The sequence below is a fragment of the Aotus nancymaae genome, unplaced genomic scaffold (assembly GCF_030222135.1).
Source record: "Aotus nancymaae isolate 86718 unplaced genomic scaffold, 86718_ANA_hifiasm-v0.15.2.pri h1tg000003l, whole genome shotgun sequence".
In the NCBI taxonomy this organism is placed as follows: Eukaryota; Metazoa; Chordata; class Mammalia; order Primates; family Aotidae; genus Aotus; species Aotus nancymaae.
In genome coordinates this window covers 75,914,399-75,940,064 of record NW_026988414.1, presented here as the reverse complement: position 1 = coordinate 75,940,064, position 25,666 = coordinate 75,914,399, and the positions used below count along the sequence as shown (strand labels likewise).

General features: G+C 44.8%; 1 protein-coding gene across 3 annotated transcripts in view; it reads left to right on the top strand.

Annotated features, from left to right (window-relative positions):
- TMEM266 (transmembrane protein 266) overlaps positions 1-25,666 on the top strand; it is a 140,730-nt gene that overhangs the window by 47,657 nt on the left and 67,407 nt on the right. For 2 of the 3 annotated variants that reach the window (XM_021668237.2, XM_064382923.1), the window contains exons 2-3: positions 20,443-20,576; positions 24,066-24,254. In XM_021668237.2, the coding sequence (XP_021523912.2) occupies positions 20,563-20,576; positions 24,066-24,254 (203 nt within the window). In that variant the 5' untranslated portion in view covers positions 20,443-20,562. Of the gene's footprint in view, positions 1-17,025; positions 17,523-20,442; positions 20,577-24,065; positions 24,255-25,666 lie in introns of those variants that run through there. The other variant, XM_012457700.2, reaches the window with a different exon arrangement.

Here is a 25,666-nt window from a genome sequence, read left to right as displayed (position 1 = left end):
GCTCAGGAGTTCGAGACCAGCCTGAGCAACATGACAAAACCCCATCGCTACAAAAAGTACAAAAATTAGCCAGGTGGTGTGGTGCATACCTGAGGCTCCACCTACTCAGGAGGCTGAGGCAGGAGGATCACTTAAGCCAGGATGTGGACGCTGCAGTGAGCCGATATTGCACACTGCACTCCAGCCTGGATGATAGAGCGAGATCTTGTCTCAAAAACAAAAACAAAACAAACTCAGATATCTTTCTGTATACGTCATACTATTGTTTTGTTTTTACAAAAGGTAACATACTTTTAGAACCTACTTTTTCACATCACTGTATAATGGACATCTTTCTGTGTCAATATATCTAGATTTTTTTGTTGTTGGTTTTTGGTTTTTTGGGTTTCTTAAATTGTGGTAAAATGCACATGAAATTTACTATGACATTTAGCACATCCACGGTGTTGTGCAATCATTACGACCATTTAGTTCCCAAACATTTTCATCACCCCACAAGGAAACCCTGTGAAAGTCACACTCTCCCACCAGTCCCTGTCAACCGCTAATCTTCTTTCTGTCTCTAGAGATGTATCCATTCTATTTCTTATAAATGGAATCACACAATGTAGCCTTTTGCGTCTGGCTTCTTTCACTCACCATAACGTGTTCAAAATTCATCATTTCTAGATTTTTTAATAGAAATACCCCTTTTTGGCCAGGCACAGTGGCTCACATCCATAATCCCAGCACTTTGGGAAACCAAGGCAGGAAGACTGCTTGAGCCCAGGAGTTGGAAACCAGCCTGGACAACATAGTGAGACCCCATCTCTATTTTTTTTTTTTTAGCAGAAATATCCCTTGTCTTTTTAAAATAAAGCACACTCGTAAGAACTACTAAGAGCTCCCCACAAGAACGCCACCTCCCTACATCTAACTGCTGCTAATTATCTGGGATCTAGCCATCCAGACCTTTTAGATGATTGGGAATTGATAGGGAACCGTCAAGTGACTGCTTTCTTCCAACCTATTCTGTTGCCCTCCCTTTCCCATCACCTGATGCGAACATGGGAAGATGTCTTAGCTTTTCTAGTCACTTTCAGGACTTAGGTTCATTTTTAGTTGTTAAAACATCCCATCTAAATCAAAACTTTGGTCTGTCATCCCACGGCAGCCCAGCTCTTCTGCTCTGGCCCCACGCCATCTGCTCTCTGGCTTCTGAAAGGTGCTTTTCTAAGTTCCTTAGAAACCCACTGCCAGAGTCCTGCCCACTCCCGATGCCCCTGGGGAGCCGGGTTGCACGCCCCACTCCACTGGACATTCTGCCTAATTTCTTGGGGCTGCCCTCAGTTCCCACTTTTGGCACTGTGTCCCTGGGATTCCCCTGGCTCGGGAGGCCACCTTTTTGGGTGCGGTCCTATCAATATGCTCAGTCATTCACTTGGCCTGTAAGAGGGCCTTAACTAGACAGGGCACTTTTCATATTTGTGGCCATCCTTCATCATTTGAATATCCCTTCTATATTTGGGGAAATTCCCACATTTAGTCCATCTACCCGTGTGCACTATGTGGCCACGGCCAAGCAGGTGAAGCTGTGTGCCCTCGGACATGGAAGGGAGATGGTGTGGTGCAGTGGCGGCAGTGATGTTTTTACTGGAGCAGTGGTCAGGAGACACTTGGTGTTCCTGACTTTCAATGCCCGGCTTTCTTGGTCCCCCCGCCTGGCCCCCCCATTCAGTGTCCTTTAAAAATTCATACTCTGTTTAAATTAACGAGTTTCGTTTTCACTAAGAACTAGCACCGAATCCTTGCTTAGCCTCGCGGTTACAGGCAGACTACACCCACTGCAGCCCTCTCTCCTCACCCTGCCATTGCCCACTGTGCCAGCCAGCCTGGGAGTCTGGCATGGATCCCTCTGCTTACACCCGTCCCCAAGCTCCGGGAGACACACACGAAGCTGGTCTAAGATCCTGCTCCCTGTTCCTCCACAGTCCTGTAGTGTGCTGGGCCGATGAGGCTCCGTAGCTTACCCAGAGGCACATACCAGGCTCCCATACTGCACGCAGCCTCACAGTGGCTCTCCTGGTTCTCACCTAGCTTGATGGGAAAGGCATGCACTCCTCCCTCATCCCCAGAAGAGGAAATGCTCACATTCTTTACTCCTATGAATCCCCTTTAGAGACACTATCCCGTCCCCTCCCATCCCCTGCCCTCCCCTCCCCTCCCCTTCTCTTTCCTCCCCTCCCTTCCCTCTCCTCACTGGTGAGTCTCTAGCCTTCTCTCCTGCGCCCATCAGGAGTGAGGTGTGCTGGACCACCTTGACCATCATCAGTGTGTTCCAAATAGAGATAGTCTGGCATCTCTCTAGCGAGTGTGAGCTCTTATCACCTTTGTCCTTATCTTGGGGGCATCTGCAAAACTCTAGGACAACAGGAAAAGTCTCATTCCAGATCCTGTCACATACATATTTTCTGTACATAGGGATTGTCATACATGTGTCATCTTGTAACCTGCTTGCAGACAACTTTTCATGTTAATGAGCATAGCACATCCTCACCTATTCTTAAAAATCAGCCATTTTGCTTGAGGTATAATTTACAAACAGTAAAGTGCATCCATGTTCAGTGCACATTTGGAACCATCACCATGATTGAGATGTAGAATATTTCCACTATTCCAGAAAGCTCCCTCCTGTCTCTCCCATCCCCCAACTCCAGGCAACCATTTCACCTCATCCTTTTCAATAATTGTATAATAATTCCATAATATAAAAGTTCCTTAATTTATTAACCTGTCTCCTACTGATAGACATTTAGATGGCTTCCAATTTGTTATTTATTGATTCCTGAATTCAATATCTGTGGAATACCTAACACATGTTGGGTGTGGTGCTATCCGAGCAATGATTCAACAGCCTTCTATCTGTGCCTGGATGTATTTTTTAGCTTATTTCCCTAAAATATGTCCCTAAAAATGGAATTTCTGGGTCAAAGAGTGTGCGTGTTAAAATAATGTTGATAAATGTCATCAAATTGCCCTTAAGGAAAATTGCACGATTTACATACACTCCTATCAACAGTGAATGTGACTGGCCGCTTTTCTCACATCACCAGCACTAGGTTTTACAAACCTCTCCAGGCCATTAAGAGAAGAATGGTTTGAACTTATGTGTCTTTGGTTACCGGTGAGGTGGACCCTCTTAGCGTCTGTAACTTTCGTTTGGTTTGTGGAAATCACTGCCCCAGGAGCCAGTATCCTTCGTCCTCACCCCTCACGGTGAGTCTGTGGCCAGGCTCTCTCCTGGGGTCTGTGTCCACTGAGCTGGGAGAACACCTGGTCCTATGGGAGAGCGGCCACTGTTTGGTCGCTGACAGTTCCCTACTTTCACTTGAACAGTCACTTTAGAGCAAGCCCCCTAAGAATGGTGTTTAGCCAGTCAGTATGGCTATTCATAAAAAGTCAAAAAGTAACAGATTCTGGCAAGGTTATGGAGAAAAGGGAACACTTATACACTGTTGGTGGGAGTGTAAATTAGTTCAGCCATGGTGGAAAGCAGTGTGGCGATTCCTCAGAGAGCTAAAAACAGAACTACCATTCCACCCAGCAATCCCATTATTGGGTGTATGCCCAAAGGAACATAAATCATTCTACCATAAAGACAGATGCACGTGAATGTTCACTGCAGCACTATTTACAATAGCAAAGACATGGAATCAACCTAAATGCCCATCAGTGGCAGGTTGGATAAAGAAAATGTGTACATGTACACCATGGAATACTATGCAGCCATAAAAAAGAATGAGATCATGTCCTTTGTAGGATTATGGATGGAGCTGGGGGCCATTATCCTTAGCAAAGTAATGCAGAGACCAAATACCGCATATTCTCACTTGTAAGTGGGAGCTAAATGAGAACACGTGGACACAGAGGGGGAACAACAGACTGGGGCCTCCCGGAGGCTACAGGGTGGGAGGAGGGAGAAATCAGGAAAAATTACTATCGGATATTAGGCTTAGGATCTGTGTGATAAAATAATCTGTACAACAAAGCCACATGGCACGAGTTTAACCTGTATAACAAACCTGCGCATGTACCTGTGAACCTGAAAGTTTTTTTTTTATTTTAAAAAATTTAAAATTTAAAAAAGAATAGTGTACATCCTGGTCTCTCCTATGACTGGACCACTTAGAAGGTGGGTCAGAGGGGGCCAGGTAGGGTGACTCACACCTGTAATCCCAGCACTTTGGAGGCCAAGGTGGGCGGATCACCTGAGGTCAGGAGTTCAAGACCAGCCTGATGAAAATGGGGAAACCCCGTCTCTATTAAAAATACAAAATTAGCCAGGTGTGGTGGCACATGCCTGTAATCCCAGCTACCCGGGAGGCTGAGGCAGGAGAATTGCTGGAACCTGGGAGGCGGAGGTTGTGGTGAGCCAAGATCACACCATTGCACTCCAGCCTGGGCAACAAGAGCAAAACTTATCTCAAAAAAAAAAAAAAAAAAGAAGTGGGGTCAGAGGAACAGAGTACAGAGCAACTGGGGCCATAACCAGCACTTTTTCCCAGCTCAGTCCTGTAGCCTTGGGATACTGCTGGTCGTGAGGAAAATGTAAATGGCCCCAGTGTGTCACCTGCTCTCCCTTAACCCTCAGGAGACTTCCCTCCCCCTCCATATTGGAGGTCTCCATGGGATGGCTCTCTGTAGCTCCTCTCAATGGATGTCGTGGTCTTGATCACCCCATTCTCTGCTTTCGCACCTGAACTCCCTCTCCCATCCCTTTGCTTCTTCCTGGTCATTCTGACCAGTTACTGGAAGGGAGAATTCATAAGGTGCCTCCAGACTCCCTGATTCCTGATGTTCAGCTTTTATTCGTTTTTTATCTTCTTATGTTTTCAATGTTCAGGGTTGATAATTGCACCGTAAGTCACCTTATTCAGTGCTAAGGACGCATATTTTTCCACGTTTCCCATCATTGAATCCATCAGGGTCTTACGCTTGATGCAGAAATTTGACAGTGTGTACGTGTTTTTTTTTTTTTTCATTGACAAGCTGTTATTAAATTGACTTTGTACCTGATGGCTTCTCAGAGACAAGGCTATCATGTGCCACACCACCGTGTCGTATACCAGGATCGAATGAAACACTATGGCAGTGCCTAAGGTGGTCAGTCATGTTGTCGTCATATACACGTGGCAAAACTGGGCTCCCACTGAGAGATTTGCCCAGTTTTACAGCTGCCCAGTCTGGGACCATCTCCACACCCACCTCCCACATAGTCTTGGTTGCTTATTAAGAGAGCCCAAGAGGGTGTTTTGATCAGTTTGGGTCTTAGAGTGGTTTTATTATGTTTCCTGACCCCGAAGGCAAGCCCTGATGAGCGCATATCTGCAGTTTGTTTTGAATTGAGGGCAGATAAGAAAGGGCCACTGAAGGTCTAGAAATAGACTTAGGGCTAGGAACTTCTGGAGATGGAGAGGATTTTATGAGGGGAGATGAGCTGGCAATGGCGCTGGGTCCACAGGAGGGTCGGCAGGAGGAGAGGAGATGGGAATGAACTGACGCCTGGAGGTGTTTGTAAAACTCAAGAGAACTTGATTGTGGTTCTTGAAGGAGGGACATGACAGTAGAGGTGATTCAGGTGGGACAGTTACTTAGGCCAGTGATTCTCAGGTGGAAACGCAGGTTCCTGATCTCCTTGCTCAGAATCTGTAGAATGGCCCAGGAATCTGCATTTTAAACATGCTCTCCAGGTGGTTCTCAGGCCTGCTGCAGCTGGAGCTTGGCCTCGAGGCCAGAAAACTAATGTTCTTTTTATGACCCTTGCTACTGACTGGATACGTGGTTGAAGGTAAGGCCAGGTCACAGCACCCCTGGGAAGATCCGCAGCCTTTTTTTTTTTTTTTTTTGAGACAGAGTCTTGCTCTGTTGCCAGGCTAGAGTACAATAGAGCGATCTCAGCTCACTGTAACCTCCGCCTCCCGGTTTAAGCAGTTCCTCTGCCGCAGCCTCCTGAGTAGCTGGGACTACAGGCATACCCTACCACGCCTGGCTAAGTTTTGAATTTTAGTAGAGACGGGGTTTCACCACGTTAATCAGGATGGTCTTGATCTGCAGACCTCGTGATCCGCCCGCCTCGGCCTCCCAAAGTGCTGGGATTACAGGTGTGAGCCATGGTGCCCGGCCTCCACAGCCTTTTTGATTGTATGGCCCACACCGACCTCCTACTGCCTTAATCTTCTCCCATCTTCTCTGAGCCACTCTGCTGGACTTCAACACATACCACCTTCAGTCATTATTTACATCATTAGACGAGCCCTCCATTCTAGTGAGATTGAAAACTTGAGCCCAGGTGTGGTGGCTCATGCCTGTAATTCCAGCACTATAGGAGGCTGAGATGGGCAGATCACCTGAGGTCAGGAGTTGGAGAGCAGCCTGGCCAACATGGCGAAACCCCATCTCAACTAAAAATACAAAAATTAGCCAGGTGTCGTGGCGGGCACCTGTAGTCCCAGCTGCTCAGGAGGCTGAGGCAGGAGAATTGCTTGAATCCAGGAGGTGGAGGTTTCAGTGAGCTGAGATCGTACCACTGCACTCCAGCCTGGGCGACATAGCAAGACTTGGTCTCAAAAAAAAAAAAAAAATTAATTAAAAAAAGGGAAAAAGAAATACTGTGACAGGGATAGTTCCCAAGCTGGCTACGTATTTTCTTTTGTGTGAGGATATCTGTGACTATTTTTGCTTTCACCATTGTCCTCCATTTTTCGGATTTCTACTCCAAACTCTGTGGGGAAGAGGGTATAATTAAGCACGTATTTGGACTTGAACGGTCCACAGCCACCCTTCAGAGCTTGTGATTAAGATTCTCCCCTCAAAAGGGAACTTCCTACTTTGCTGTGGAGTGTGAACTGCTAAAGCCCTTTAGAAAGCAATTTCATTTTAACTATTAAAATTTAAAATACATTCTCTTTAGTCCAGTAATGTCACTACTGGGAATCTATTCCATGCAAATGAATATACCAGTATATAATGAAACGCATGCAAGAATGTTTCTTACAGCATTTTTCACAGTGGCCAAAAAAAAAAAAAAACTGTATCAATAGGGCAATTTTAAACTAAATTACGGATCATTTGTGTGATGGACTATATTATACAGCCACTAATAAAAGAATGAGTTAGAGTTTTACTACCTGATTTGGGAGAGGGGAATTTCTACAAGATATTGTCAAATGGAAAAACCAAAAAGCAGAAAAGCATGAATAATATATATTAAAAAATACATAATGAAATATTTTTGTACATAACTATATAAGCACAAAGAAAAGTAAGGAAAGATAGGCTGGGTGTGGTGGCTCATGCCTGTAATCCCAGCACTATAGGAGGCTGAGATGGGCAGATCACCTGAGGTCAGGAGTTGGAGAGCAGCCTGGCCAACATGGCGAAACCCCATCTCTACTAAAAATACAAAAATCAGCTGAGCGTGGTGGTGTGCACCTGTAGTCCCAGCTACTCAGGAGGCTGAGGCAGGAGAATTGCTTGAACCTGAGAGGCAAAGGCTGCAGTGAGCCAAGATCATGCCACTGCACTCCAGCCTGGGTGACAGAGCGAGACTTTCTCAAAAAAAAAGAAAAAAAAATGTAAGAAAAGATATACACAGGTTAACATTGGTGTGTGTTTTTGCATGTGTGTGTATATTGAGAGAGTACAACATGAGGCAGGTAACGTGGGGGAAGCAGGAAAAAAGAAAAAACAGTTTCCACTAAAACATGAATTTCATGATAATCAATTTATATGAAGTTATGTATATGTGTGTGTGTGTATGTGTGTATATATCTGAAAAAAGAAATTAGAAAATATGTATCTTTCCTAAGTGGAAAGGATGTCCATATATATTGCTGAGTGATGAAAGCAAAATGCAAGGTTGATTTTATTTTGTTAAACACAAACCCACAAATAACAGCCTATAAATAAGAGTATATATTGCCTGACTCTGAGCAAGGATTTCTATGCCTGGGTATTGACAAAGGGACCTCAAGTGAGGATGGAGTAAGGAAGGTGAAAGGTTAAGATGGAAGCTGCAGAGAGGTTTAACTTTTATGTATTAATATATATAATACAAAGATATATATACTAATATATGTAATGCAAAATGTATTTTATGTGTTACAGTGGACAATTGTCTATAACGTATCAGTGTTCTTGCCACAATAATCTCACATAACAAACCACCCTAAAAAACTTGGTGGGCTTAACAAAACAAACATTTCTTTTCCTTTTTTTTTGTTTTTTTGTTATTTCTTTGAGATGGAGTCCCACTCTGTTGCCCAGGCTGGAGTGCAGTGGTATGATCTTGGCTCACTGCAACTTCTGCCTCCCAGGTTCAAGTGATTCTCCTGCCTCAGCCTCCTGAGTAGCTGGGACTACAGGCACACATCACCATGCCCAGCTAATTTTTGTACTTTTTTTTTTTTTTTTTTTGAGACGGAGTTTCGCTCTTGTTACCCAGGCTGGAGTGCAATGGTGTGATCTCGGCTCACCGCAACCTCCGCCTCCTGGGTTCAGGCAATTCTCCGGCCTCAGCCTCCTGAGTAGCTGGGATTACAGGCACGTGCCATGGTGCCCAGCTAATTTTTTGTATTTTTAATAGAGACAGGGTTTCACCATGTTGACTAGGATGGTCTCGATATCTTGACCTCGTGATCCACCCGCCTCGGCCTCCCAAAGTGCTGGGATTACAGGCGTGAGCCACCGCGCCCAGCCTAATTTTTGTACTTTTAGTAGGGATGGGGTTTCACTATGTTGATCAGGCTGGTCTCAAACTCCTGACCTAAGTGATCTGCCTGCCTCAGCCTCCCAAAGTGCTGAGATTACAGGTGTGAGCCACTGAACCCAGCCAAAACAAACCTTTAACAGGTGGCTGAAGCAAGAAAGGAGATAGTGCCTGCCAGTGTGAGGAATCATTAGTTACTTAATATTTATAAAGAAGCTTACTGCTTTCTGGACTCCTTGGCAGTCTTTCACTATTCTCACTTCTTTAATGTAAATATCTGTCCATGCATCTGTCTCTACCCCTAGCCCATGAGTTTTTGAGTGCTGTGATCATGTCTCATTTATCTTGATAACCTCAATGCTAGGTATAGTTCCTGGAACACAGGAGGTGCTAATAAGGAATGACCGACGAATGAATTGAGAAACAAACAAAAACCCCTTTATTTAGATCATGAGTCTGCGGGTCAGTGATTTAGGCTAGGCACAGCTGGGTGGCTCTTCTGGTCTTGGCTGAGCTCTCTCACACATGCGTGGAAGGCAGCTGTTGGCTGACCTTAGTTGGGGTGACTGAGGCAACGACCATCCTCCAGCAGGCCAGCCTGGGTATGCTGTCATGATGATGGAAAAGGTGCAAGAGAGGACAGGCCCAGTCATGTGGGAGTTTTCATGTTTGCTTACGATCTACTTAGACAAAGCAAGTAGATTTGCTTAGTCAAGCAGATGGCCAAGGCCAACCACCAGGTAAAAGGGTAATGAAAAACTACGTGACAAATGGGGCATTGATACAATGCAGGTAAAAAATGGGATCGTTTTTTACAGTCTTACCCTATGTAGTATAAAAAGCACGGAAGAAAGAAGACTTCTTCCCTCCATTTACCAAAGAATAGTTACTTGCCTGGTGCCATGTAGTATCCAATGGCATAGTTAATTATATCTGGGTTCGTAACATATTTTAGTTAATAGCATGGAAAGCAAAAGATTAATTTGGAAATTTACAAAGTACTTGAAAGGTGGCATTTATACTGAAGATTTGTTTGACTGAAGGGAGAGTTAGCGGTACCGGGGCAACTGCAGCCCCAGTTCATTGGTGGTGGTTCTCAAAATCATAGATATTTGAGTTTCCCAGAAACTCTGCAGAATTCTGGAGGGAAAATGACATCAGGCTGGGGCTGAGGATTGCTTGCTGGGTGGCGTTCTTTTCAGCCTGGGCCAGCCAGGGGCGAGGAGCCAGTGGATCCTTTGTCTCAGTGGGGTCACTTAAGGAAGTGTTTGTTAGGGAGGCTCAAGCTGGAAAAAAAAATTGAGGAGTAGGGAAGAATTACAATAATGGTCCTTTTGGCTTTCTTAAAAGAGTAACTGAGTAATCATGGATGATTTGATTTTGTGTAATCTTGTTTTGTGTTTCCCATGCTGCATGAGACCAGCAGTAATTGACAGACTACATTACTAAGTAAGTGAAAAAGAGCGAACAACAGAAAGTTAAAGGGGTCCACAAGAGACTTGGTGCACCTAGAGATAAAAGCCACTGTGGACTCTCTGCCTATTTAGCAGATTTGCAGCTAAGAATTTTGCAACAGATTGGAGTGGGAGAATGCTCAGGTGTGTGACTGATTTTCTTCATTTTAGCTCCTTGTTAATGGAATAAAATATTAAGGGGTCAAGGTAACAACAAGGATGACCAGCATCTGTTGTACAGAAATCTTTCTCATCTAGCACAAGAAATACGGCCTTCTCCTCCTGGGGGTGTAGAACGTGATGTCCATGAAACCTGCCAGAGCTCAGTGGCTTCTCCCTGGGAGCAGATTCTAAAGCAGAGTTCATGATGTCAGAACTGAACCTCACATGCATGCAGTGCTACCTCCATGTAGAAGAACCCCAAGGTTTTGTGGCTTCTCTCTGGGAGCAGATTCTAAAGCAGAGTTCATGATGTCAGAACTGAACCTCACATGCATGCAATGCTACCTCCACGTAGAAGAACCCCAAGGTTTTCTCCACGTAGAAGAACCCCAAGGTTATGCTGCTAGCCACTCACCAACATTTGACTGGGCTTGTTTAGGGACCTAGAAAGCTTAACTCAGCTGAGCCTCAGAACCATATCAGAAGTGTCCAGGCCTGGTGTGGCATACAATTAGTTACCTATGCTATAGTCCCTCCTTGCATCTTCCTTGCTAAGACAACCAAGATTATGTTTATGGAAACAATATGCCTATCTCCAAGGGATGATTTTTTTTTTTTTTTTTTTGAGATGGAGTCTTGCTGTGTCACCCAGGCTGGGGTATGGCGGCATGATCTTGGCTCACTGCCACTGCAGCCTCTGCCTCCTGGGTTCAAGTGAGTCTCCTGACTCAGCCTCCTGAGTAGCTGGGGTCACAGGCATGTACAACCATGCCTGACTAATTTTTGTATTTTTAGTAGAGATGGGGTTTCACCATGTTGGCCAGGCTGGTCTCAAGCTCCTGACCTCAGGTGATCCACCCACCTTGGCCTCCCAAAGTGCTGGGATTACAGGTGTGAGCCACTGCGCCCAGCCCCGAGGGATGAATCTTGACTGGATTAGGCTCTCATAGCACCCCAACCCCCTTAGCCGGCTGCCTATTGGCCAAAGCTCCTTTGCAGCCCTGTCCCAGCTCTGCCCAGGGAGACATCAGGAGATGTTGTCTGGAGAGCTTAGAAAGATGCCTCCTGAATTAAAAAAAAAAAAGATCATAGCCTTGTAAGGAGAAAGCCTTTGATTCTTTCTTCTTGTTTGGGAGTTGGTATGAGGATGTGCAAGCTGGAGCTGTAGCAGCCATTCTGCAACCACAGGGAAACAAGCATAAGGAATCCATCACACACAAGACGGGGACATGGAAGCATGAGAAGAGCTTGGGTTCTCTGTAAACTGAAAGAAAGAAATTGTAGAATGCACAACTAAGTAGAACGATATCCTATGTTCATAGATAAGAATAATTCATATTATTGAAATGTCCATACTGCCCAAAGCAATCTATAGATTCAATACAATTCCTATCAAAATTCAGTGGTGAGCTGGGTGCAGTGGCTTGAACCTGTCATCCCAGTTCTTTGGGAGGCTTAGGCAGGAGAATTGCTTGAGCCCAGTGGTTCCAGACCAGCCTAGGCAACATAGCAAGACCCCCAACTCTAAAAAAATTTCAAAATTATCCAAGCATAATAGGGCATGCCTGTTGTTGCAGCTATTCTGAAGGCTGAGGTAGAGGGATCACTTGAGCCCAGGTGTTTGAGGCTGCAGTGAGCTATGATTGTGCTGCTATACTCCAGCCTTGATAACAGAGTAAGACTCTCTCCAAACAAACAAAAATTCCAATGGCATTTTTTACAGAAAAAAAAAAATTCCTAAAATTTCTATGGAACTACAAAAGACCCCAGATAGCTAAAGCAATTTTGAGCCAGAAGAAAAAAGCTGGAGGCAGCACACTTTCTGATTTTAAGCTATATTACAAAGATATTGTAATCAAAACCACATGGTACTGGCATACAAGGAGACTGACCAATGGAACAGAACAAAGAGCCCAGAAATAAACCCATGCATTTATGGTGAATTAATTTAGGACAAAAGTGCCAAAAAAAACAATGGGAAAGGATGGTCTCTTTAATAGAAAACCTGGGAAAACTGGGTATTCACATAAAAAATTAAATTGAACCCTTATTTTGCACCATACATAAAAATCAAAACCCCTAGAAGAAAACACGTGGAAAGCTCCTTGACGTTGGTCTCAGCAATGATATATTTGAGCCAAAACCTCAGGCAACAAAAGCAAAAATAAACAAGCAGGAATGACATCAAATAAAAAGGTTCTGCACCTCAAAGGAAACAAGAAGATGACAAGGCAACTACAGAATGGGAGGAAATATTTTTTAGCAATGTATCTGGTAAGGAGTTGAAATCCAATATATATAAGGAACCCATACAACTCAATAACAAAACAGCCCTGTTAAAAAAAATGGGCAAAGGTCCTGAATAAACATTTCTCCAAAGGAGACACACAATTGGCCAACGGATTTACGAAAAGGTGCTCAACATCACCAATCACTGGGGAAATGCAAATCCAGACCCCAATGAGGTATCACCTCACACCTGTTAAGATGGCTATTAAGTCAAAAGATAAGAAGTGTTGGCAAAGATGTGGAAAACAGAGAACCTTGTACATTGTGGTAGGAACGTGAATTGGTACAGTCAATATAGATGCTCCTCAAAAACTCAAAATCGAACCACCGTATAAGCCAGCAATTCCACTGCTGAGTATATATCCAAAGGAAATGAAATTGCTATCTTGAAGAGATATCTGCATGCTTACGTTTACTGCAGCACTATTCACAATAGGCAAGATTTGGAAGCAACCTAAGTGTCCATCACAGACGAATGTGTGTGTGTGTGTGTGTGTGTGTACATAGACAGTGGAATATTATTCAGCCTTTAAAAAGAGCTGAATAATATTGCCGCTTGCAACAACATGGATGAACCTTGAGAATGTTACGCTAAGTATGCCAGTCACAGAAAGACAAATACTGCACGACTCACTTATATGTAGAATCTTTTTTTAAGAAAAAGTTGAACTCATAGTAACAGAGAGTAGAATGATAGTTACAAGGGGTTAGGGGGCGGGTGGTGAGGGAGAAGAGAGATGTTGGTCAAAGGCTACAAACCTTCACTTATAAAATGAATACATGCTGGAGACCTAATGTGTTAGATCTGTGACTAATAATGGTTAATAATAACCACCATAGTGACTAATAATGGCAATAACAGCATATTATATGCTTGAATTTGCTAAGAGAGGAAATCTCAAGTATTCTCATTATACTACCAAACAAAAAAAAAAGATAATTGTATGAGGGGATTAATATGTTAATTGGCTTGATTGTGGTAATTATTTCACAATGTATACATATATCAAAACATTACATTTTATGTCTTAAATATATACAGTTTTATCTGTCAGTCATACCTCAGTAGCTGTGGGCGGGGGAAACAGAGCTTGGGTGCCACTTCTCCAGTTCTGGAATCATCTGTCTCTAGTCCTTTTTTTGTTAACTTTAAGACGGTGCCTTGCTCTGTTGCATAGGATGGAGTGCAGTGACTCAGTCGTAGCTCACTACAGCCTCAAACTCCTGGGCTAAGCAATTCTCCCACCTGACCCTCCAGAGCAGCTGAGACTATAGGTACAAGCTACCACACTCAGCTAATTTTTGTATTTTTTATAGAAACAGGGTCTCCCTGTGTTGCCCAGGCTGGTCTTGAACTCCTGAGCTCAAGTGATCCTCCTGCCTTGGCTTCCCAAAGTGCTGAGATTACAGGCATGAGCCACCATACCTAGCCTCAGTCCTCATTTTATAAAAGATAAAAGTCTTTTTTTTTTTTTGAGACAAGGTCTTGCTCTGTCACCCGGGCTGGAGTGCGGCAGTGCAATCTCGGCTCACTGCAACCTCCACCTCCCAGATTCAAGCAGTTCTCATGCCTCAGCCTCCCAAGTAGGATTACAGGCATGTGCCACCACACCCGTCTGATTTTTGTATTTTTAGTCGAGATGAGGTTTTGCCAAGTTGGCCAAGCTGGTCTCGAACTCCTGACCTCGTGATCCACCCACCTCGGCCTCCCAAAGTGCTGAGATAACAGGCTTGAGCCACCATACTGGCCCAAAGTCTTCATTGCCTAAGTCACTGCTAAGTATTCTGTTATTTGCAAACAAAAGTATTTCTAACTGATATACCCGATCTCTGGTTCTTCAGCCTGGTCAGCATAGCTTCTGCTAATTCCAACACTGTAGCTTTGCAACCAGTTAACTTCATCTGCAAAATAGGGATAAAAATAACTACTTTACCTTGAGCAAACTTTCTGATTCAGTTCAGAGTGTGGTCGGTGGATCAGCAGATCGGTGTCCTCGGAATTTGTTAGAAACGTAAATTTTCAAACACTCCAGACACACTAAATTAGAAATTTCATGGGCGGAGCCAGCAAGCTGGGTTTTAATAAGCTCTTCAGGTGATTATTCTGGTACATGAGAAAGTTTAAGAACCACTGATACAGAGGGTCAAGTGGAATGGTTGCATGTCAGAAACACCTGGGGAACTTAACAGCTTCTCAAACTTCACCTGCAGAATTCTGATTTAGCATTTCTGCAGGGTACCTATGATTTTCCATTTCCCGAAAGATCCCCAGGTGATTCAGAGTAAAACCAGGCATGGGAAACACTGAAGTGGTATGAAAACAGGTCATGTGTGCCATGGGGCTGTCACTCAAGTAAGAGGTGATGAACGGACCTGGGGACCTTTGGGGACAGGTGAGCTGAATTCTGGCTTTTTTCACTTGGTAAATGAGACTGACTACTTGATCTTAGCAGGCTTTTTCAGCCCTAACATTCCAGGGATACTAGCTTAGGCAGGTTGAACTTGGCAGATCTTGCTCGAATACGTAAACATGATATAGGTAAATACATAGACTCATGACCAACAAGTGGAAGAGACTGGAATTTGACTAAAGTGTAAAAAGCAGCCTTCCCACCCGCCCAGTAAATCCAAAACAGGTTTTATCTTCTGCTTTTACCGGGTTTATGAAACGGCAGGTTGGCACTTTGGATGTTCATTTTTAGAGTGCTAGACTACACCTGCTTCGTGCTAGGCTTGTGTTTCGAGGGTTGTTTGGGAAATATTATTTTTAAATAACAAACAGGCTTAGAATTCCCATCGTCCTAGGGAATTTTGCCTTCTAAAATGTGCTGCTTTTTAAGGATTAAAACCTCTAGCTGAAGCCACTTGCTCATTGTCTATCTAAATATGATTTTATCCTCTTTTCCTCCTTCATCTTCGCCCAGTCATTTCTTGCCCTCTCCCACGTCTCCTTCCCAGGAAACTGCTGCCATCTTTTCTGGGAATCTGCACCTCCACTCAACCCCTGCTGAGTGAATGAATGAATCCCTGAAGCTGCTAAAACAGCCATAAGCACCTCATTGATCATTTTGGAAGATACCAAGATGCTAATTCATTATTTTGAAAACAAAGGGGAGAAAGTTAAGCATTTATCCTTCTTTCCTTATTTAAACCATACCTCAGGCTAATCAAATAATTGAGGAGAGAAAGTCTGTCTGCATAGAAGCTGACCAATGAAAAAGGGACAATAAAATTAAAATATCACCATTTTGCAAACTCTAATGAATTAATTGATTTAGGAAACAATTATCAATGGCTGTCAGTATCATAAAAAGAGAGACAAGAAGACAATATGTGTCTCCTATTGAAGTTATGGCACCACCTATGAAATCTTGCAAAAAAAAAATTGAACCTGAATCTGATTAAAGTCTATAAACAATGAAAATTTATAGGAAATATAGGGAACAGAGGAACATGTTAGAACACTGCTAAGGAAATACAATCACCATAATCCAAACTGTGGTCAACTTTGTGAGACAAATGACCCAGGTTTTCCAATTAATTGCATGGGAAAAAATGAGGTAGAGGAAGGGAAGCCCTGTAGATTTAACAAGACCCAAGAGTCACATTAATCAATCATAGTATGTGGCCTGTTTGGCTCCTGATTCAACAAATCTTAAAAAATATATGCAGGACAGGGCCAGGCGCGGTGGCTCACGCCTGTAATCCCAGCACTTTGGGAGGCCGAGGCGGGTGGATCACGAGGTCAAGAGATCGAGACCATCCTGGTCAACATGGTGAAACCCCGTCTCTACTAATACAAAAAAAAAAAAAAAAAATTAGCTGGGCATGGTGGCGCGTGCCTGTAATCCCAGCTACTCAGGAGGCTGAGGCAGGAGAATCGCTTGAACCCAGGAGGCGGAGGTTGTGGTGAGCCGAGACCGCGCCATTGCACTCCAGCCTGGGTAACAAGAGCGAAACTCTGTCTCAAAAAAAAAAATCTATATATCCATATATACAGGACAAATGAAGGAAATGTGAACAATGCCTGGATATTTAACGATATTAAGAAAATACTGGCGAGGCATGGTGGCTCGCTTCAGTAATCCTAGCACTTTGGGAGTCCAAGGCAGGAAGATTGCTTGAGCCCAGGAGTTCAAGACCAGCCTGGGCAACATACTGAGACCTCCTCTCTACAAAAATTAGCCGGGCGTGATGGCTTGTGTTTGTAGTCTCAGCTACTCTGGAGGCTGATGGGGGAGGATCGCTTTTAGCCCAGGAGTCAAGGCTGTAGTGAGTTACCACTGCACCACTGCACTTCAATCTGGGCAACAGAGTGAGACCCTGTCTAAAAAAAAAAAAAAAAAAAAAAGAAGCCAGTGCTTACTCCAGTAATTCCAGCACTTTAGGGGGCTGAAGTGGTTGTATCACTTGAGGTCAGGAGTTTAAGACCAGCCTGGCCAACATGGTGAAACCCTGTCTCTACTAATAACACACAAAAAACTTAGCCAGGCATGGCAGTGCATGCCTGTAATTCCAACTACTGGGGGAGGCTGAGGCACAAGAATTGCGTGAACTGGGAGGCGGAGATTGCAGTGAGCCGAGATCACGCCACTGTACTCCAGCCTGGGTGACAGAGTGAAACTGTGTCTCAAAAGAAATGAAAAGAAAAAAAAAATATTGTTGACATGGGGTTGATGATAGTTTTGTGATTACTTCTTTAAAAGGAATCTTTCTTCTCTTTATCCTTAGAAATACATATTGAAATACACATGAATGAAATGGCATCTAGGATTTACTCTAAAACAGCCATGAGGGTTGGAGACAGGCAGGGATACAGAGAAAACTGCCCATGAGCTGATCATGTTGAAGTTGGTGGTGTGTAACTCGAGGTCCATGACACAGTTCTCTACAATTGTATCTATTTGAAATTTTCCTTCCTAAAAAGTTGAAAAAAAACCCATTTTTCATAATCTTCATTTCTTTTTTGTATATGTTTTATATTGGTCATAATATATTAATGTTTTTTATAAATACAGATTTGTGAATTTTTACTTGTTCTTCATTACTAGAAATGTGTAAAATGTTTGGAGTTTTGTATTTTTTTAACTTGCCTGCCCAGAGAGACAGGAAGGTCCATGAAAGTAATGACCTTCCTATTACATCCTCCACAGGGCTCATACCTTGTGAAGCATATAAAATACTCATGTGGGGCTGGGCACGGTGGCTCACGCCTCTAATTCCAGCACTTTGGGAGGCCAAGGCAGGTGGATTACCTGAGGTCAGGAGTTCAAGACCAGCCTGGTCAACATAGTGAAACCCTGCCTCTACTAAAAATATAAAAATTAGCTGGGTGTGGCAGCAGGCACCTGTAAATCTCAGCTACTCGGGAGGTTGAGGCAGGAGAATTGCATGAACCCCGGAGGCAGAGTTTGCAGTGAGCTGAGATCATACCAGTGCTCTCCAGCCTGGGCAACAAGAGCAAAACTGTCTCAAAAAAAAAACTTATTTGGGAATGCAACTTGTTAAAACACCATTCTGGAAAGAAGGATCGCTCACCTGGCTTCCCCTTATGGATATCTCAATCTTGACTTTAATGTTAGTTTAGACATTCTATGTGATCAGTCTTAGTACCCAGAAGACTTTATTAACTTGAGGTTTTATAAAGAGAACATAAAAAGATTGAGACTGATTAAATCGATGTTTATGGAATTTTATAAGACTTAGTATAAAATGGATATGAAATCCCAAATACTACAGAGGACAGTTCTGTTTCATGCTTAGACCCTCCTTACTAAGGAATACTAAGGGAAGGTGAGGCCCTTAGTAAGGGGTGGTTACAAAACATCTTTCCACTTCTCCTTGGTGTTGGTTCTGAGCCTGGTCCCTTGTTTTAATTGCGCCCCAAACATCTGGTGTGGATATGGTTGGTGGCTTCCTCCTTGGAGGCCCTTCTGCTTTTAGAGAGCTCTCTATCTCTGTTAATTCCAGTTGCTCTAAGTTCAGACTTTCCCAGGATTTCCTTAAGTTTCTTTAACTTGAGCACTCTCTTTTCTTAATTACACATTACTTAATTGTCACCCTGGGAGCGGCTTTCTCTTTTGCCTTGTCTGACAGCCCTCTGCCTTGGTCTCTCTAGTTTATCTGCCCCTTCAAGCTGAGCTTCAGGATTGGGAGAGCAGGCTTTATCCTGCCCGGATTTCTTGCAGAAGAAGCAGTTTGCTGTAGAATGCAGCTTACAAAAGGATTGCCCCTTTAAGTAACCTCCCTAATAACTTGTTCAAAATAACTCAGTACCTGGGTCTATCTCTTTGTCTGCGTACCTTCTGCCGGGCTCCCTGTCTCACAGAAGACGTCTAGATGGTGCTGTAACATCACTGGCTGATAGAAAAGTATCTGCTATTTACCAATCCAGTTTTTAAGAGGAAATACTATATTTAGCCATCCAAATATGTTGGAATGCGCTCAGAGTCAACAGACTACCCTTTTAATTTATAAAAAATAATTATTATGGGCTGGGCGCAGTGGCTCGTGCCTGCAATCTCAGCACTTTGGGAGGCCAAGGCGGACGGATCACTTGAGGTCAGGAGTTTGAGACCAGCCTGGCCAACATGGCGAAACCCCATCTCTCCCAAAAGTACAAAAATAGCTGAGTGTGGTGGCGCACACCTGTAGTCTCAGCTACTCAGGAAGCTGGGGAACGAGAATCACTTTAACCCAGGAGGCAGAGGCTGCAGTGAGCCAAAATTGCGCCACCGCACTCCAGCCTAGGAGACAGACCGAGACTCTGTCTCTCAAATATTGATTATTATTATTATTATGGGCCAGGCACAGTGGCTCATGCCTGTAATCCCAGCACTTTGAGAGGCTGAGGTAGGTGGATCACTTGACCTCAGGAGTTTGAGACCAGCCTGGGCAACATAGCAAAACCCCAACTCTACCAAAACTATAAAAAATTAGCTGGGTGTGAGAGTACGTGCCTGTAGTCCCAGCTGAGGCTGAGGTATAGGGTCACTTGAGCCTAGGAAGTCAAGGCTGCAGTGAGCCAAGATTGCACCACTGTGCTCCAGCCTGGGTGAAGGAGTGAGACGCTGTCTATAAATAAATAAGCTGATAATGATGAAAGCCAACACTTAGGTGGTACTTACGAAGTGTCAGGTAAGACATTATGCTAAGTGTCTTACAGGCATGACCTCATGTAGTTATTTCTATTATCCCCATTTTCAGGTGGGGAAACTGAGGACGGGAGTGTGTAAGCAGCTCACTCCAGGTCACAGAGCTAGAATGAGGCTGTGACTTGGGTGGACCCAGCTCCAGGGTCCATTCTTTCTCTCTCAGAGACCCAGCTGAGAGGAGGAGAAGGGAAAAGCCTGGACGAAAAGACAGAATTACCAGAAGGGAAAGGGAAGTGGGAGAAAAAATAGGTGGAAAACATTTGAGATTTTTTAGACAAACCGTATTTTGAAGGCCCTCGAAGCTGCGGTATAAAGTGGCACTGTTTTTGGGGGGCACAGCAGTTTAGTGGGAAGAGCTGTGGATGAGAAGTCAGAGAACCTGGGCACTTACCTGGCTCTTCTACCATCTCTGTGACACAGAAAAGTCATTTCGTCACTCTGGCCTTGTTCCTCATCTAAAAAAGAGAAATTATGCCTATTATTACCCTTCCATAGGGTAATTGTAAGAATCTATTCAGCATTACTTTGAAGAAAAGTGCTAGATGGAAGAAAGTTCTAAGGACTCCCATTTTTAGATGAGCTTGGGAGGACTTTGGTTTGGCATCTGAAGGTAATAAGTTCCTATTTTTGTTTTCAGGGCACTATATTTGTATGTGTCTTGTAGAACCCACGCTTGGAAATGCTGACAGCAGGCTTCAGGACAGCTGAGCCCCAATAAACACCGAGAAAACCCACGGCTCTGGCTGCATCTTCCAACATGACCAATCCACAGTAAGTAATGCTGGATCCAGAACTGTGGCTATAAATCTCCCAGAAGATGAAGATCTTCTAATTTCGGCAACGACTATGTACATTTCGTTTAGCAGGAGGCCACAGAAAAATGGAGAAACCTTTCAAAAGCAAGACTTAAGACAAGATTAGGAAGCACTGAAGGTGAATTAACAAAATGGGAATTGCAAGGAAATTTAGAAATCATGAGAGGGTTTCTAAAAGCAGGAGCAGGATTCTTAAGGGAAAATTGCTTACATTTCCCAAAACCCAAGATGCCACATGAACCAACCACTTCATCTTACCAGGCACCTGCAAAGTGGTCACTTATTTTGTGCTTTGCAACTGGTTGGCATGAATACTACGATGAAAACAGCACTCCTATCATACCACACTGTCCTGGCCTATCTAGATGCAGGCCTGACTGCTCGGTCACCTGGAGGGTGAATCTGTTATCTGTTGCCACAGTAATGCTGTGTAATAACCAACCGTAGAACCTCAGTTAGAATACAACGATAAATGTGTCTTGCTCAGGTGTCTGGGGTACTCAGCTAGACAGCTCCTCTGATCTTGGCTGGGATGATTTTTCAATGTGGGTCATAGCTGGCTGTCAGCTGATCTAGAGGAGGCTGGACTCTGCTCTGCGTCTCTCATCCTCCAGTACTAGGCTGGTCACCGTCTAATGGTGATGTTGGAGGTACAAGAGCACAGGCAGAAACTCACAGAGCCTTTTCATGCCTCTGCTGGTATCTAACCCAGCTCTTCTACCATCTAACATCCCGTTGGCAGAAAAGAGTCACGTGACTGAATGCTGAATTAAGGGTAAGGAAAATACACTCTTCCTTTTGATGGAAGGAGCTGGGAAGTCATATGGCAAAGGGCATGGGCTCAGGGAGAGGTAAAGAATGGAAGCGTGAATACATTTTATCTACCACACCGTTCTTTGTGTCCAAGGAAAGGGTGTAGACTAACTGTAGCCTGTACACTGTGGGACCTTCACTTCACCAGAGGAGGCCTTGTCTCTCTGCTGAGACGATCACCACGTGGCCAGACGTGGTGCTGGGCCACTGTGAGCACTGGTGGAAGGGGAATGGAGGGCAGCAACATTGGAAAGTTAGTAACAGTTTGTTTGTGCTTCTCAGAATCCTATCCTATTACTTTCCTTCCATGAGCACCTTACTGATCAGAAAGTTCCATTTATTTAGTTCAGAGATCCATAGTTTCCTTGAGTAGTCCAGAAGAAAAGAGAACAAATTCAACCCAGCATCTGCTTTTTGGTAAACATCTGGGGCAGCTGGGATTTCCCCCCATAATGCCCACCCTTTTCTATTAATTGTTGAGAAACATCGAAACCTCATATCCTATGACTGTTTCGTTTAAAGATCTTGAGTCATTTTGTAAATGTCACGAATGATGAGTACTATCATCTGTGCTTGACAAGCAGCAAAAAGCAAAGGTTTAAATAAGGCCTACAAAGGAGAATCAGGCATTAGAAATTACTGGTGGATTCAGGTGGTCTAGGCAGCCGTCTGTGGCATTCAAATAAAAATCTCACTTTACCCTTAATTATCTCAATTTCCCCTAAGAAGTCCCTGGGTTGGGCTGGGTGCAGTGACTCCTGCCTGTAATCCCAAGCAAAATAGAAGTCGGTAGATTAATCTCTGAACTTCCTGGATAACTGCAGCTCTCTCTGTGTGTGTGTGTGTGTGTGTGTGTGTGTGTGTGTGTGTGTGTGTGTGTGATTTTGTTTGTTTGTTTTTGAGACAGGGTTTCACTCTCGTTGCCCAGGCTGGAGTGCAATGGTGCGATCTCAGCTCACTGCAACCTCCGCCTCCCGAGTTCAAGCGATTCACCTGCCTCAGCCTCCCAAGTAGCTGGGATTGCAGGCATGCACCACCACACCCGGCTAATTTTGTGTGTTTTTAGTAGAGATGGCTTCACCATGCTGGTCAAGCTGGTCTCGAACCCCTAACCTCAGGTGATCCACCTGCCTTGGTCTTCCAAAGTGTTGGGATTACAGGTGTGAGCCGCCACACCTGGCCTGCAGCTGTGTATTATTGGTTAGATTTCAATGGTTGTTGGAAAAGTTCATAATTTAGAGCTCCCACACAAGTATAGGGACTTGTCACTCTGGAGCTCCTCCAGTCGTCTCTGTGTGTCTGTTATCCATGTCAGATCATAGAGTGAGAAGGAGCAGCCTGTAGGAATATTCTGTTTTACCTCCTCGTGTTCTGATTGGAGAAACTGGAGTTCAGGAGGAGCCCCGCAGAAGTTGGCATTCAAGCCAGTGCCAGAGCCCAAGAATAGTTTACAGCAGCCAGGGCTGCCATCTCAGTATTCAAACTGGGCCCTCGTTACCCTGGGCACTGGCCCTCTGTTCCCTCCAATATCTAAATTTTACTCCTTGCCATAATACTATTGTCCCTTTCTAACTCTCATTGTCTGGATAGAGGCATAAGACTCAGCCCCTCAGATGCTACATGAGACAGGGTCAAGGACATATTGGACAGACCAAAGATGGTGCCCCAGGAAGGTAAAGGAAGGTTTCTAGTCCAGCATCTCTGGACAGGGTTGCTGTGGGTGTTTGGGCAGGACAGTCCTTAGTCGTCAGACATATTGCAGAATATGTAGCGTCCCCAGCCCTACTTAAGTGTCAATGGCGACCCCCCGTGGTCATGGTGGCAACCAAAATGCCTCCACAAATTGCCAGATGCCCCTGGTAGATTGGGAGGTGGTACTGCCCTGGCTGAGATGCCCGGGAGTCCCACTGGAGTGGTCAGTTATTGGCAGTGCCCAAGGTGAGCCTGACAGTCACACAGGAAGAGGCCCACAAGTCCTCAGACATTGGATCAAGTGACTCCCATTCCCTATTCCCAACCTTAAGAAGAGACCTATGTTTGGACCAGTTCAAACAGGAAGGGGGTGGCTAGCAGGGACAGCTGGAGCCTCCTGTCCTCACCACCGCAAGGCCCACTAGGTCTCTGCAAGTCTCCAGGCAGGCTCCTCAGTCACTGCACTACATCCCGTTGTGAACAGAAACTTCTTTTCTCTATTATGGAACAGAGAATAGAAACATTTCAAAACACCTTTACAAAGAAACTCAAGAGACCACTTAAAAGAATGTCTGACTCCCATATAAAGTCCAGTGACCCAGAATCCTAAAAATGTAAACCATAGTTTTGCTGGTTGGCAGAGTTCTCCATCTGGATCTTTGCCTCCCCTGAATGAAGGACCCTGCTGCACTAAAGCTCATATGTTCAGGTCTGAGCACTTCCTGTTCCCATTCTCCCACTTTTCCCCAACCATTGAAAGAGATGGAATTGTTAAGGCTCCAGTCCAGTCCGTGGGTGGCCAGCGGGGAAGAGGGGCAACCCTAAGCTTCCTCAGCCCTTTACCGGCACAGTAGCATCCTCGCTCCTTTCCTTGAGGAGTGGAAGAATTTTTTGGTCCTTGAAGATAACTCTTTCCTATTGTTCCTCCTCGACAACCCAGGCCTGCCATAGAAGGAGGAATTTCCGAAGTTGAGATAATCTCCCAACAAGTAGACGAAGAAACCAAGAACATTGCTCCCGTGCAACTGGTGAACTTTGCCTATCAGGACTTGCCCCTGGCTGCCATCGATCTCTCCACGGCGGGCTCGCAGCTCCTGTCAAATCTGGACGAAGATTACCAAAGAGAAGGGTAGGTGCTGGGACCACTGAGCTAGCTAAGAAGTCCCTGGGTTAGGCCGGGTGTGGTAGCTCACACATGGAATCCCAGCACTTTGGGAGGCCAAGGCGGGTGGATCACTTGAGTTCAGGAGTTCGAGACCAGCCTGGCCAACATGGTGAAACCCTGCCTCTACTAAAAATATAAAAATTAGCCTGGGATGGTGGCACAGGCCTGTAATCCAGCTATTCAGGAGGCTGAGGCAGGAGAATCGCTTGAATCGGGGAGGCGGGGGTTGCAGTGAGCCCAGATCACACCATTGCACTTCAGCCTGGGCTACAAGAGTGAAACTCCGTCTCAAAAAAATTAAAAAAGGAAGAAGTCCCTGGTTTTCATGGGTATCTTCCGAGATTCCAGGAAGCAGCAGAGGCTCACAGCAGACCACTCAGGCCCTTTGCCTACGCAGACATTACTTCCTCAGAAAAAGGCGTTGGGCACAGAAAATACTTGCTAGATGACCTCTTAGGTGACATTTGCTTGGAACTCAGAGAATCATAAAGTTTATTTCAGGACTGAAGCTCTCCTTAATGCCCCCTACACTTGGGAAGGAAACCCACGGTGATTAGGGGCTTGCCCAAGGTCACGGAGCCCAGAAGGGATGGACTTGAGCTGCACTTCCCCTTTATGAAGTGGACTCTCACTAGGCCGGGAAGAAGGGCCCTGCCTACCGGAGCACGCTTAGGATGTAAAGGAATTTAGAGAATTCTGCTAGGAGCTCTGCAGATATTAGGTCCCGCTCCTCCCGGGGAAGGCATGTGGACTATGAGGGTCCCAATTCAAAACGGTGGTCCTGACCTCCTCCTACTGTGCGTATCAGTCAGTTTGGATGCCGTTGTTCCCCGATTCACTTCTCATTAGCCTGGTCTGTCTTACAAACATACCTTCTGAAGATGAGTAAAGGGCAAGAGCCAGGTGGGGCAGAGGAGACACACCAGTTTGATGTCCTCGTTTTCATGGGGCTTGGTGGTGTAGCTGAAGGCCAAAGAGGGGCAGGAACAGGTCCTAGGGTCACACAGCAGATCAGACTTCCGACTCCGCCCAGGGCTTTCCCTGGCCCCACCCTGTGGCTCTCAGACACAGAATTGTAAATGTTGGCAAGACCTTAGAAGCCAGTTCTGGACAGCTTTTCTTTCCTGGGTGCCTGTAAACACTTTGGAACATGCTGGCTGCTTTGAATATAAAAATGAACGTTGCCAGGTATTTTAGAAGCAAACGAGGAGCCTTCGCTAAAGCTAAATTTGAAGAGCTTGGATTCCCTGGACTTGTTTCTGGAAGGAGCTCCCCGCCTTCCTGAGATAAACCGCCTAACAATGGCGGAACTACACCCCAGTGGCTTTCTCCGAAAATAGAATTTTTCCAAGCATTGCGCACATTGTCAGCAGGAC